Below are 10,000 nucleotides of genomic sequence, written 5' to 3' on the forward strand. Positions count from 1 at the left end.
GGACCTTTCGCGTGTTAGGCGAACGTGATAACCACTACACTACGGAAACAGCTGCTGTGGTGCTTTGAGGCCTCCCGACCCAAGGGGAAAACCCTTTAGTTGTGCAGTTTGCGGCAAAGGTTGCAGTCTGAACACTTCTTTCAAGGGATTTGCAATGGATTCCCCCGCACAGGTTCAAAGGGCTGCCCTGCATTGGCCGGGAATCGAACCCGGGCCTCCCGCGCCCTCACTGCGAAATGTTAAGCTTAACTCGCCCTTAACTTTTCCAATGCAAAGTCTATGGTAGTCTTAACTCACTACGGATGCAATACCGTGTTTGGCTACCGTTTTATCTCAATGGCAGGTCTGTGGCGCTGTTCCTCACTCTGCCAGCCAATCACAGGCTAGCTCAGTTTTGCAGGAGCAGCCATCTTGCTTTTAGTTCTTGTGCGGACAGGACCCATAGAGTTAAGACTGGCAAATATGTTTGTATTTAACGATAGAACGCAAAAGTACACTACTAAACACGTGCATGACATAGTACGTTTAGTCAGAATGATGTGTTGGCCATGTTTGATTAAGAAAATGGTCACGGAACGTACATTTTAAATGGGTTCCAATTTGCTTTTCAGTTTGCATATCCGGTCTTGAGCGGACACGGAAACAGCGTTGTGTATTGTGCATGTGCCGTACCGGATACAGTAGGCGGGGGGTCCAGACCGGACTGAACTGTAAATGGACGCGTCCCCGAAAATACTGCGAGAGTTTTTTTTTCTTTTTATCATGGTGGAAGGGCACCAGTGCATTACTAAATAGGCTGTGACATAGTCTGTTTAGTCAGCATGCCGTTTTTGCGTTTTATTTGGGCCATCTATATAATTAGTTACTGTTATCCTGTTAGCTCCGTTTCATTGTAATGATTGTATACATCTGTATAGCCAACATGACCGTCATATCATGACAGTCATGGCTACTTGTTCCTGTTTTTTTTTAGATTTCTACATTTACAACCCGTACATCTACATAAACGTTAACATTTCAAATATAAAGTGCTGGCCCCATGGCCATGAATGTAACAAGTTAAAACGTCTGGGTCTAAGTACCTGTATCTTCTGTATTGTGCAATAAAAAGCATTTTAATCTGATTGGCGGCCATTTTTTTATAGAGTTATAATGTATCAGAGTGCAGTACACCTCCCAACCGATAGGGTTGCATTGTTGAAAGCATATGAAAAAATGGCCACCAATTGGATTAAAAGGCTTTGTATTGAAAAATACGGAAGATACGGTTACTTAGACCAGGGCGTTTTAACTTGTCACATCCATGGCCATGGGGTCAGCACTTTATATTTGAATTTTGAACGTTTATGTAGATGTACGGGTTGTAAATGTAAACATTTTAAAAAACAGGAACAAGTAGCGCCATGACGCTTGTTACAGACGAGCGTCATGTGAACCATGGCTTACAGCTGTTCAGAGTCGCACACCCAACCAACCCCGCCCCCTCAGTGGGTGCGCAAAGTTTACCCACGGACTGAACGGTCAGTCGGCGGTCAGTGTGAGAGAAGAACAGAGAAGACGATACATGATTATTACTGCAATTGATTTCGTTCGTTACACACAACAAAGGTAAGTCACTTGTTTTGGATGAATGAAAAGTTGACTGATGAATACTTGTGCATGTTGTCTTGTTATTTGGGTATGGATAAAATGGCAAAATGCCCCACTCGACCCATGTAATCTCCGATTGTTTGCAGTCATTTGTGCCATATTGGTGAATGTAAATTACATTTAAATAAGATGGTTAATCATTGTCGTTGGGTATTTGAACACAGATAATAATAATACACATAATATTTGTATAGCACCTTTCATGACATGAAATGCAGCTCAAAGTACTTCACAGAGCAAGAATACAATAACAGAAAAAGTAGCCTACAACTAATTTAACAATAAAGCAAAAAAAGATAAGCAAAAGTATAAAACAACATTAAAATAATAAAAAAAAGGCAGTAAATCAGGCAAAACAGCGAGGACAAGACGGACAGATGGACAATGGTTGGTCATTGTGGTGTTTTGATTGATGTGTAAACACAAATGATCATTACATTCAAAGCTGTTGAAGCACATAGTTGTTGCATGTTAATCCGTCACCCTCATTATATAAAATTCAGTTTAAATATAGTTATTACATGAAAATACGATTGCTTTTACTAGTAAATTTAGGTGTTGTTGGACTACTGATTTCTATGTTCTGTATACAGCTGTACTTGTTGTGGCCAGTGAATTTCTGTAGGCTAAGTTCTCCCCCTCCCCCATTCACTCACTCTCATTCAACTAGCATACTCTGGTTGGTTGTACAGTTCATGTTGAGAATGTGAGACTGATAGTCAGGCTCCCTGCTGCTGCTGGTATGCTTGCATTGTCTTGTACATGTGATAAACATCTGCTGTGGTCTCCCCCCAGTGATGGAGAGAGATATAGTGAGATATAGTCAAATCAATCATCATAATGTTTTGCTACTACTACTGTTTTACTTCTAGCTTTATCATTTTTAAATCTTCTATATCTTATTATTATCCATACCGTTGAGGAAGCTTTAAGTGCCCTGTGTGTCTGTGACAATAAACACAATGAACCATTGTAGGTTTGGCCAAAATCACTCTAGATTTAGATCACACTTGATTGTTGGTTCTGTCATTGTCAATCAGGGTTTCTTGGTTTATTTCAGTTATATGCTTTGCATATTTACGTTATTTGCCACATCTGCCTGGTAGTATGTTTACATATAAATCCTTATTATTTGTATATGATAATTAATCATCAACTAAAAAGCCCTACATACAGCAGCAGTGAAGTTTACCATTTGTTGAGGCCCATGATATAAGCTGTGTTGTGAATAAAGTCTAAACTATACTGTGGGACACAAGCCATCTCTCATAGCTCTGGGCATTTACAGAGCTATGAATCATGAGCCATGGCTTCTCACACACAATACAATTATAATATAATTAAAATATCAACTTGTTTCAAAAACTAAAAATGTATAATGTATAAGTCTAATACTTTCTCTTCTTCATTTGTGATAGGCAAACATGCACAGAAGAATGTCCTATTTCCCTGGAAGAGTACATGTTACTTTCCGGAAGGGGCCACGTGGATATCTCCTTGAGGGGCCTTCAGATGAGGCAGCACTTATTATGGACAACGTTGGTGCAGACAAGCCTGACAAGCCTGAAGCATTGCCAGAAGACCTGGTTAGACGAAACGCCTTAACTGTTGTTCGAGAGAGAGGAGGGGATGCCTCAGACAGACAAGAGGTGTTTGGGGAATATGTCCTGCAGTTTGGCAAATACCAAGGGAAGTCCTTTCGGTGGCTTCTAGAGAACGACGTGGGATATATGATATTCCTTACCAATAAACTACAAGCAGAGGAGGCTGCAGGAGTCGTTGAGAAAGAGGGACACAACAAGGACAGCTTACATTCATTTATCAACTATGCCCACAGCTTTGATGAGATCCAGTCTCTTATAAGATACAAGTCGCAAAAGCCATCTGGAGACAGATACAAGTCACAAAAGCCATCTGGAGACGACGACGATCTGGTTAGATTTGGTCGTCATAAGGACAAAACTTACCGGGAGATTTGGGACAACAGGGCCGGTGGCTACGCAGCCTTCGTACTGCAGAAAAAGTGGTCCAAAGGTACATGGCCGGACAAGCTGAAAACATACCTGATGAAGAAGAAGGAATCTGCCTCCGTTTCCTCTGCGTCTGTGCCTGCCTCAAGTACTTCTACGGAAGGTTGTTTTTTAATGCCAGCCGTAGTATTTTAGTAAGATGTGTCTGTAAATGTATTACATTTCATCTTCATTACAGCTCAATCATTTTAACAGATGCTGTTATTTTAAAGCAACCTATGTACTGTGTAGAAATTACATTTTTACTACATTCTACATATTTTCTGTCTGCAGGCATCACAGACTTTGGAGACGATGATTTGGACAGCTTCATGGTGATAATGGGGTCCCCCTCTAAGTTAGCGGTGCATTGCTGTAAGTACACATTTGTGTGTGTTTGTTGCTTTCTTCACTGATTGAACATTAAAGATCAATTATGGCTCAATCTGTTTGCTATTAATGTATGTCTGCTATTTCAATCTTTTTGTGTTACCAGCTGTTGAAACATCTTCCTCAGTTTCTGTACCAGGACAGGCTACAAGAGAAAAGGGTTTGTTTTGAATGAAATATACAATTTGTGTGACAGGTTATTGAGACACCATGAATTTATCTCATAACCTGAACAAAACCTTTTTTTTGCCTGTTGTGTTTTCTGTGTTCTGGTCATGTTCTGGCCATGTCCGTGTTCTGTGCATGTCAGTGTGCTGTCCTGTCCACGTTCTGGACTTGTTCCACTAACCATTGTTTGCATGCGAAAGTTCTGCTAACTGAGATAGGGAACATGAATTGATCCAGCCACGATGATGGTGAGTACCCATTTTATTCTGTATCTAGCCTAGTTATAAGTATAAAACATACAGTATTTTTTGTGCCATTTTGGTTCCCCTGCTTAGACTATTATGTAATGCATTTGACAATTGAGTATCAACCTATTTAAAAATGTACTGGTGTGTATGAATGAATTTGGTCTTTTCACCACATTGAATATACAAGATGTTATTAGTATAATGTAATATACATGTAATGTCACGAACAATATAGTAGATGCAAACATTATTTTTTTTGTATGGGAATAAGATGGTGTGTGCCTTTAGCTAACCATTTGTATATTGCCAATCCTACAATGAGTGACACGATTTTGTCTGTTGTATAGTACCATCTGCTACGATGTCCAGACCACCTGCTGGTACTGAAAGTAAACTGCAGAAGTCGCCAAGAGATGGTAAATACGCTATGATTCTATTCATCTGTCCAAATATGTGTTATGCGGTGTGGCGGTATCTGTTATGCATAAATATGTACTTTTGTAGACTCAGATGTCCCTGCTTTGAAGACGCCCCCTGTGCCTATTCCGCCAGAGCTGATGTGTCTGATGCCAGCAGGTCCCCCACAAGTGGAGAGGACAGGTTCTGCTGCAGGCATGTATTATTTTAAGTGATTTTCATGCTCATTTTAAGTGATTTTCATGTTCATTTTATCTTCATTCTACACTAACACAACATATCCCTCTTTTCAGGAACTACACCAAGTTCAGATAGACACTCTGCGTCAGATAGGCCTGTTGTTTCACACACTGTCCCACATCCACTAGTGGCTCCACGTGGTAAGATTTTTTCTCTGTTTTCTCTTAAAAGGTTACTGTGCTGCAAATGCTTCCTCCATAATTATATTGTAATAATTATATTGTAATAAACAATTTGATCATATTATCATTACATTTCAATAATGTCCTTTTCATCCTTGTTCCCTCAGTTGGCCCATCGGTCCCTGTTCCTCCACACATCACATGTGACACCAGTGAAAGCACTTGGAAGTGCAGTAGTCATCAGCAATGGTTCATTAAAGAAGAGCTCAAATCTCTTGGGCTGTGGCCTAACTTTGAGCATAACCGTAAAGCAGGACATGCCATTTCGTTATGGCGTCACCCTTTTCAGCCAGAGCTCCTCGACACCGTGTCGACACTCCCACCCCGAAACTTCTACCAAATGCATCCGTTCTTCATTTGGAAACCAGAGAACGAGATAATGGTCCGGCTGAGGAACACTTATGTACTGCCATGCCTTTATGGCTGTCCAAAACCTAATGTAGCACAGTCTGGTGTGGGTAGGCCTCGGGTGGTTGTTGGCATCAGTGGACAGTATTATATATTTTCCTCTCGCCTCCAATGCAAGGTGTGCAAGAAGCACTGGTTTGCTGACAAACCTAAATGGCTGGAGAAACTACCCAAGAGGTTCACAAACATTTTGCCATCAGTCCTTACGTACAAGAAGGCCCTCTGCAAGTCTGTGATTGATGAGCTGAGGCGCACTGGCAAGTCACCCACAGATATGGCAAACCAGTTAAATGAAATGATGCACCTCAAATATGAGCGAGCTCATTTGGCATATCTCCACAACATTCAAAATGTCTGGGATGCTGAGGCTGGGATGTACGGACAGAGGACAATTACACGGATGGTGAGGAAGGATGACACACCCCAGCCTTTTGGAGAATATGACGACATAAAGGCCTGGTGTGGAACATCAGTTTCTGGACACTACGTGACCGACTGCCTCATTGACGAGTACCGACGGCAAGAGCCGGCCATCACCAAGATGCTTCAGGGCACCTTCGGACAGGTCTGTATATGTAGTTATTCATACTGTATATTCACAGGTGATATAATGATACTGTATATTATTTATTAACGTAAATTTATATTTATTGACAGACTGAACATGTTAACTAATTCAGAGATTGAGTGCAGATATTTAGGCCCAAAAGCTCAGTATATTGATTTAATCTTGATTTGGTTCTTTCTTACTGCTGTTGTTGCAATGACATCTGATTTTCCCTCTGGGAATATCAAATGGCTTATCTTATCTTAGGTCTGGCGGTCTGACCACACCAGGAAGGTGGCACGGAAGGTTACACTGTCATCTGGTGCCATGTCGAGCTATGCAGTGATGAATGAGAACTGGATGATTGTCTCCTGGGTGATGGTGCAGGCTGAGACAGAAAGGTCGCTGCGGCCTATGTACGACGGGTTGGCTAAGAGGTACAGTGATGCAGAGGTGGAGAAGGCCAATTACCAATGGGTGGACAGGTGAGAATAGTCATATTTTCTTTCTTTATTATTGTATTGCCTATCACCTCCACCCCTCCAAATCACACAAGGTTTCACCTTAATTTGTGTGATAATACTGTACATGTTGTTTTTATGCTTATTACAACACACCAACCTTAGTAAGTCAAATGTACTTGTATGTGCAAGTACAAAGGGATAAAGAATTATGATGTGTGATTCTCAAAATGACGTTTGAAAAGCCTTTTATATGCCTCTTTTTTTCATCCAGGGACTGCTGTGCACCATTTAAGATCCCTGACACTCTCCCTGATGAGCACCTCAATTGGGATGCCTGGAAGACAACAGATTACATCATCACTAACGCCACCGCTGGGCCTATGGAGAACACCTGTGCATCCCGGATACACTTCAACTCCAACATTGTTGTCAAGTTGGACCTGTTCCACTGCATGCGCCGTTTCTCACGGGAGTGCACATCTGAGCATCATCCTTTGTTCAGCACCTTCTGTGAGTTACTCTCCACTGCCTTTTCCTTAGTGGATCAGGAAGACCTGCAGAGGCTGAAGGATGCCTATAAATTCTGTGCAATACATCCACATAATCCAACAAAACAACACGTACGACAGCACTGCCGGATCAGAATTCCATGCCCAGCATTACTGGTACAAAGAGTTGAGAGTGTACTAAAAAACTTTCACCAGATGACCGACCCAAACAATGTGCCCTTGTTCAAACCATCTATGCTGAAGTTGTGGCGTATCCAGAGGGTGCACATTCTCCGTGGGTGCCTCAGTGACCCTGAGCTCACAGAGGGGATCCTGTACCGGTATGGGGGAACTCTGCAGCTGAACCATGTCCGTGGTGAAGGAGCAAAAGTCCCCATCTGGATCCCAGTCAGAGGGACATCACAGCAAGAGGGGTTCCACTTCCACCAGGCTCAGTGGATTACTGGAACTCATGCCTCCTGTGAATTGTTCCAGGCCCAGGGCATGACAGGGGTGGCACGTTGGAACTACCAAAGACTTGTGGATCTTAAGCAGCCAGGTGTGATCCTCCCACGTGTGTTTGATCCATCGTTGTTTATAGATCTGAACTCTGCTTCAAAGAGAGTGACTGGCCAGGAGAAGTACCCTGCAATTCACCTCTCTGACAGGGACACAGGTGAAAGGTTTGGCCTGGAATACAGAGAGCCAGAGTGCCGCCCAGTACCACTTGACTGGGACAAACACAAGGCAAAAGAAAGTGATTCTTCTGTTCCTCTGCCCCCTGAACTAGCACCACCCACAACTGGTCTGGCATTGGCAGCACCATCCTCTGGCCTGGCAGCATCTACTGTGTCACCAACATCATCTGGCCTGGCAGCATCCACTGTGTCCCCAACATCCTATGGCCTGGCAGCATCTACTGTGTCACCAACGTCCTTTGTCCTGGCAGCATCTGCTGTGTCCCCAACATCATCTGGCCTGGCAGCATCTACTGTGTCCCCAGCATCCTCTGGCCTGGCCGCATCCACTGTGTCACCAATGTCCTTTGGCCTGGCAGCATCTTCTGAGCTGTTTTTAGTGCCTAAGCAAGAGGTGTTGTCCCAAATACACATGGAGCCTACAGCTGAGAGTGAGTTGACACTTAAATATTACAAATATTTTACATATTAATATGTGAATATATACATTAATGGTTTTACTGAATAAATATTAGTACAATACTATAGTACCAAATCATTGAAACTGTTTTCTTTGTTCTAGTGCGCTCCATACCCCTGCCAGTACAGTCCTCACCAAGGAGTGCCCGCACTGGACCCATCAAGACAGGTCGGAAACTGTTTGTTTTGGACTACAAACGTTGGCCACAACCAATGAAAGCAGCTATTGACAGTCTACTAGTCAAGTACCATGGGAAAAAAGACATAATGCAACTGGTAGATAAAGATTATGCTGCCATGGTCCTTCAGTCTGCCACAGATCCAAATAGTTTGCTACACAGCACAACCAAATATCACATAACACAGTACTCAAAACATCTGGCCAAACTGATGAACACCTCCTCATCACTGAACACCAGTCCTGAAAAACTTGTGGAGACACAAAACCTTTGGTACAGTCTAACTCAGGGGAGTGAGACTGTCCATGTCCCAGTTGTTGCAATTCCACCAGCCATCGTGAATCCAGCAGAACCTGTGTCACAACGAGCACCTCAAATGCCAGTGACAAAGGAAGAGATCCAGAAAATGGTGCTGGACATAGTGCAGCAGCAGCAGCAGCTGCAGCAGCAACCAGATACACAAACAAGGAAATGTCTCTCCTGTGGGCAGCCTAAATCCCGGTACTCAGTAGGAGATGGATCCTCAATTCATTTCTTCTATCAAAAATTGCCAGTGCGATATTTTTACTGCTCCACTAAGGTGTTCAAAGCTTACTCTGCAGAGGGTTTGACAAATCCCAAAATGACATTTGAGGAGTTTGCACAGACTGAGTTCTTTCAACGTGAACTGGACTCAACAAAACAGAGAGTGGAGGCCAAAGCCCAGAGAAAGAGGAAACTCCCAGACACTCAACCTAGCGGACGACTTTGCCGTTTCTGCCGCCAGGGGCTCAAGCAGGGCCCAAACAGTCCACATATTCACACTGGGTTTCCAGGAGTGACTGGGAAGTACATTTACTGTCCGTCTAAAGTACTTTCATTGTACAAAGACAAAGGCATGGCAAAGGAGATGTCATGGAAGGAATTCCAACAATCCTCCTTCTATGCCATGGAGAAGGATAGGTGGACAGCAGAGAGGAAGAAATGAGAGATATGCTACCACCCCCCCCCCCCCCCCCCCCGCCCCCCCTCTCATTTTTCCCAGCAGCTTTCAGTGCCCTGATCATGGACAAAGACTGAAAGAACTAAACTGTAAAAAAAATCTCAGCAACTATTTGCAAAATGTACATAGACAAGTGAAATTGACATTTATATTATATGTATGTCTTCTGCTTCTTGGACATTTTTATATACTGTGAATGATGTCTGCTTCTTGCACATTTTTACATGTATGACTTCTGCTACTTGCACATAACCCATGGCTGCAAACAATATCATACATGCCTTAAGAGTTCTGTCATACCTGCAGTTCTACCTGTACAACATTTACCTCTGTCTTACCTATAATGTGTATATAGTGTATATATATATATATATATATTGTTATTTCATTATATCCAGAATTATTACGTTTTTATTATCTTTTGTATTGTGTTGTATTAGCAGTCTCTGCAAAACATATCTGGTTCATGTT

General features: G+C 42.6%; 2 protein-coding genes across 3 annotated transcripts; both read left to right on the forward strand.

Annotated features, from left to right (window-relative positions):
• The first annotated feature begins 1,529 nt into the window (after positions 1–1,529).
• Positions 1,530–5,078, forward strand: LOC311045692 (uncharacterized protein). 2 transcript variants are annotated; one of them, XM_084057650.1, is made up of 7 exons: positions 1,530–1,608; positions 3,069–3,783; positions 3,954–4,034; positions 4,156–4,209; positions 4,418–4,465; positions 4,813–4,881; positions 4,970–5,078. In XM_084057650.1, exons 2-5 carry the CDS (start codon positions 3,075–3,077, stop codon positions 4,447–4,449), a joined length of 876 nt encoding a protein of 291 aa, XP_083913776.1. In that variant the 5' UTR covers positions 1,530–1,608; positions 3,069–3,074; the 3' UTR covers positions 4,450–4,465; positions 4,813–4,881; positions 4,970–5,078. The 2 variants fall into 2 exon arrangements, with proteins under 2 accessions (XP_083913776.1, XP_083913777.1); XM_084057651.1 differs by lacking the exon at positions 1,530–1,608 and having other exon boundaries at positions 2,767–3,783.
• On the forward strand, positions 4,827–9,517 carry LOC311046003 (uncharacterized protein; the record flags this gene model as incomplete). The annotated part of the gene is made up of 7 exons (XM_084058073.1): positions 4,827–4,881; positions 4,970–5,065; positions 5,176–5,262; positions 5,412–6,277; positions 6,527–6,744; positions 6,995–8,340; positions 8,472–9,517. The coding sequence occupies 7 exons, from the start codon at positions 4,827–4,829 to the stop codon at positions 9,512–9,514; spliced, it is 3,711 nt and encodes a 1,236-aa protein (XP_083914199.1). The 3' UTR covers positions 9,515–9,517.
• Between the last annotated feature and the right edge of the window lie 483 nt (positions 9,518–10,000).

The sequence above is a fragment of the Gymnoscopelus microlampas genome (genome assembly GCF_963454915.1).
Source record: "Gymnoscopelus microlampas genome assembly, chromosome: 5".
Lineage (NCBI taxonomy): Eukaryota > Metazoa > Chordata > Actinopteri > Myctophiformes > Myctophidae > Gymnoscopelus > Gymnoscopelus microlampas.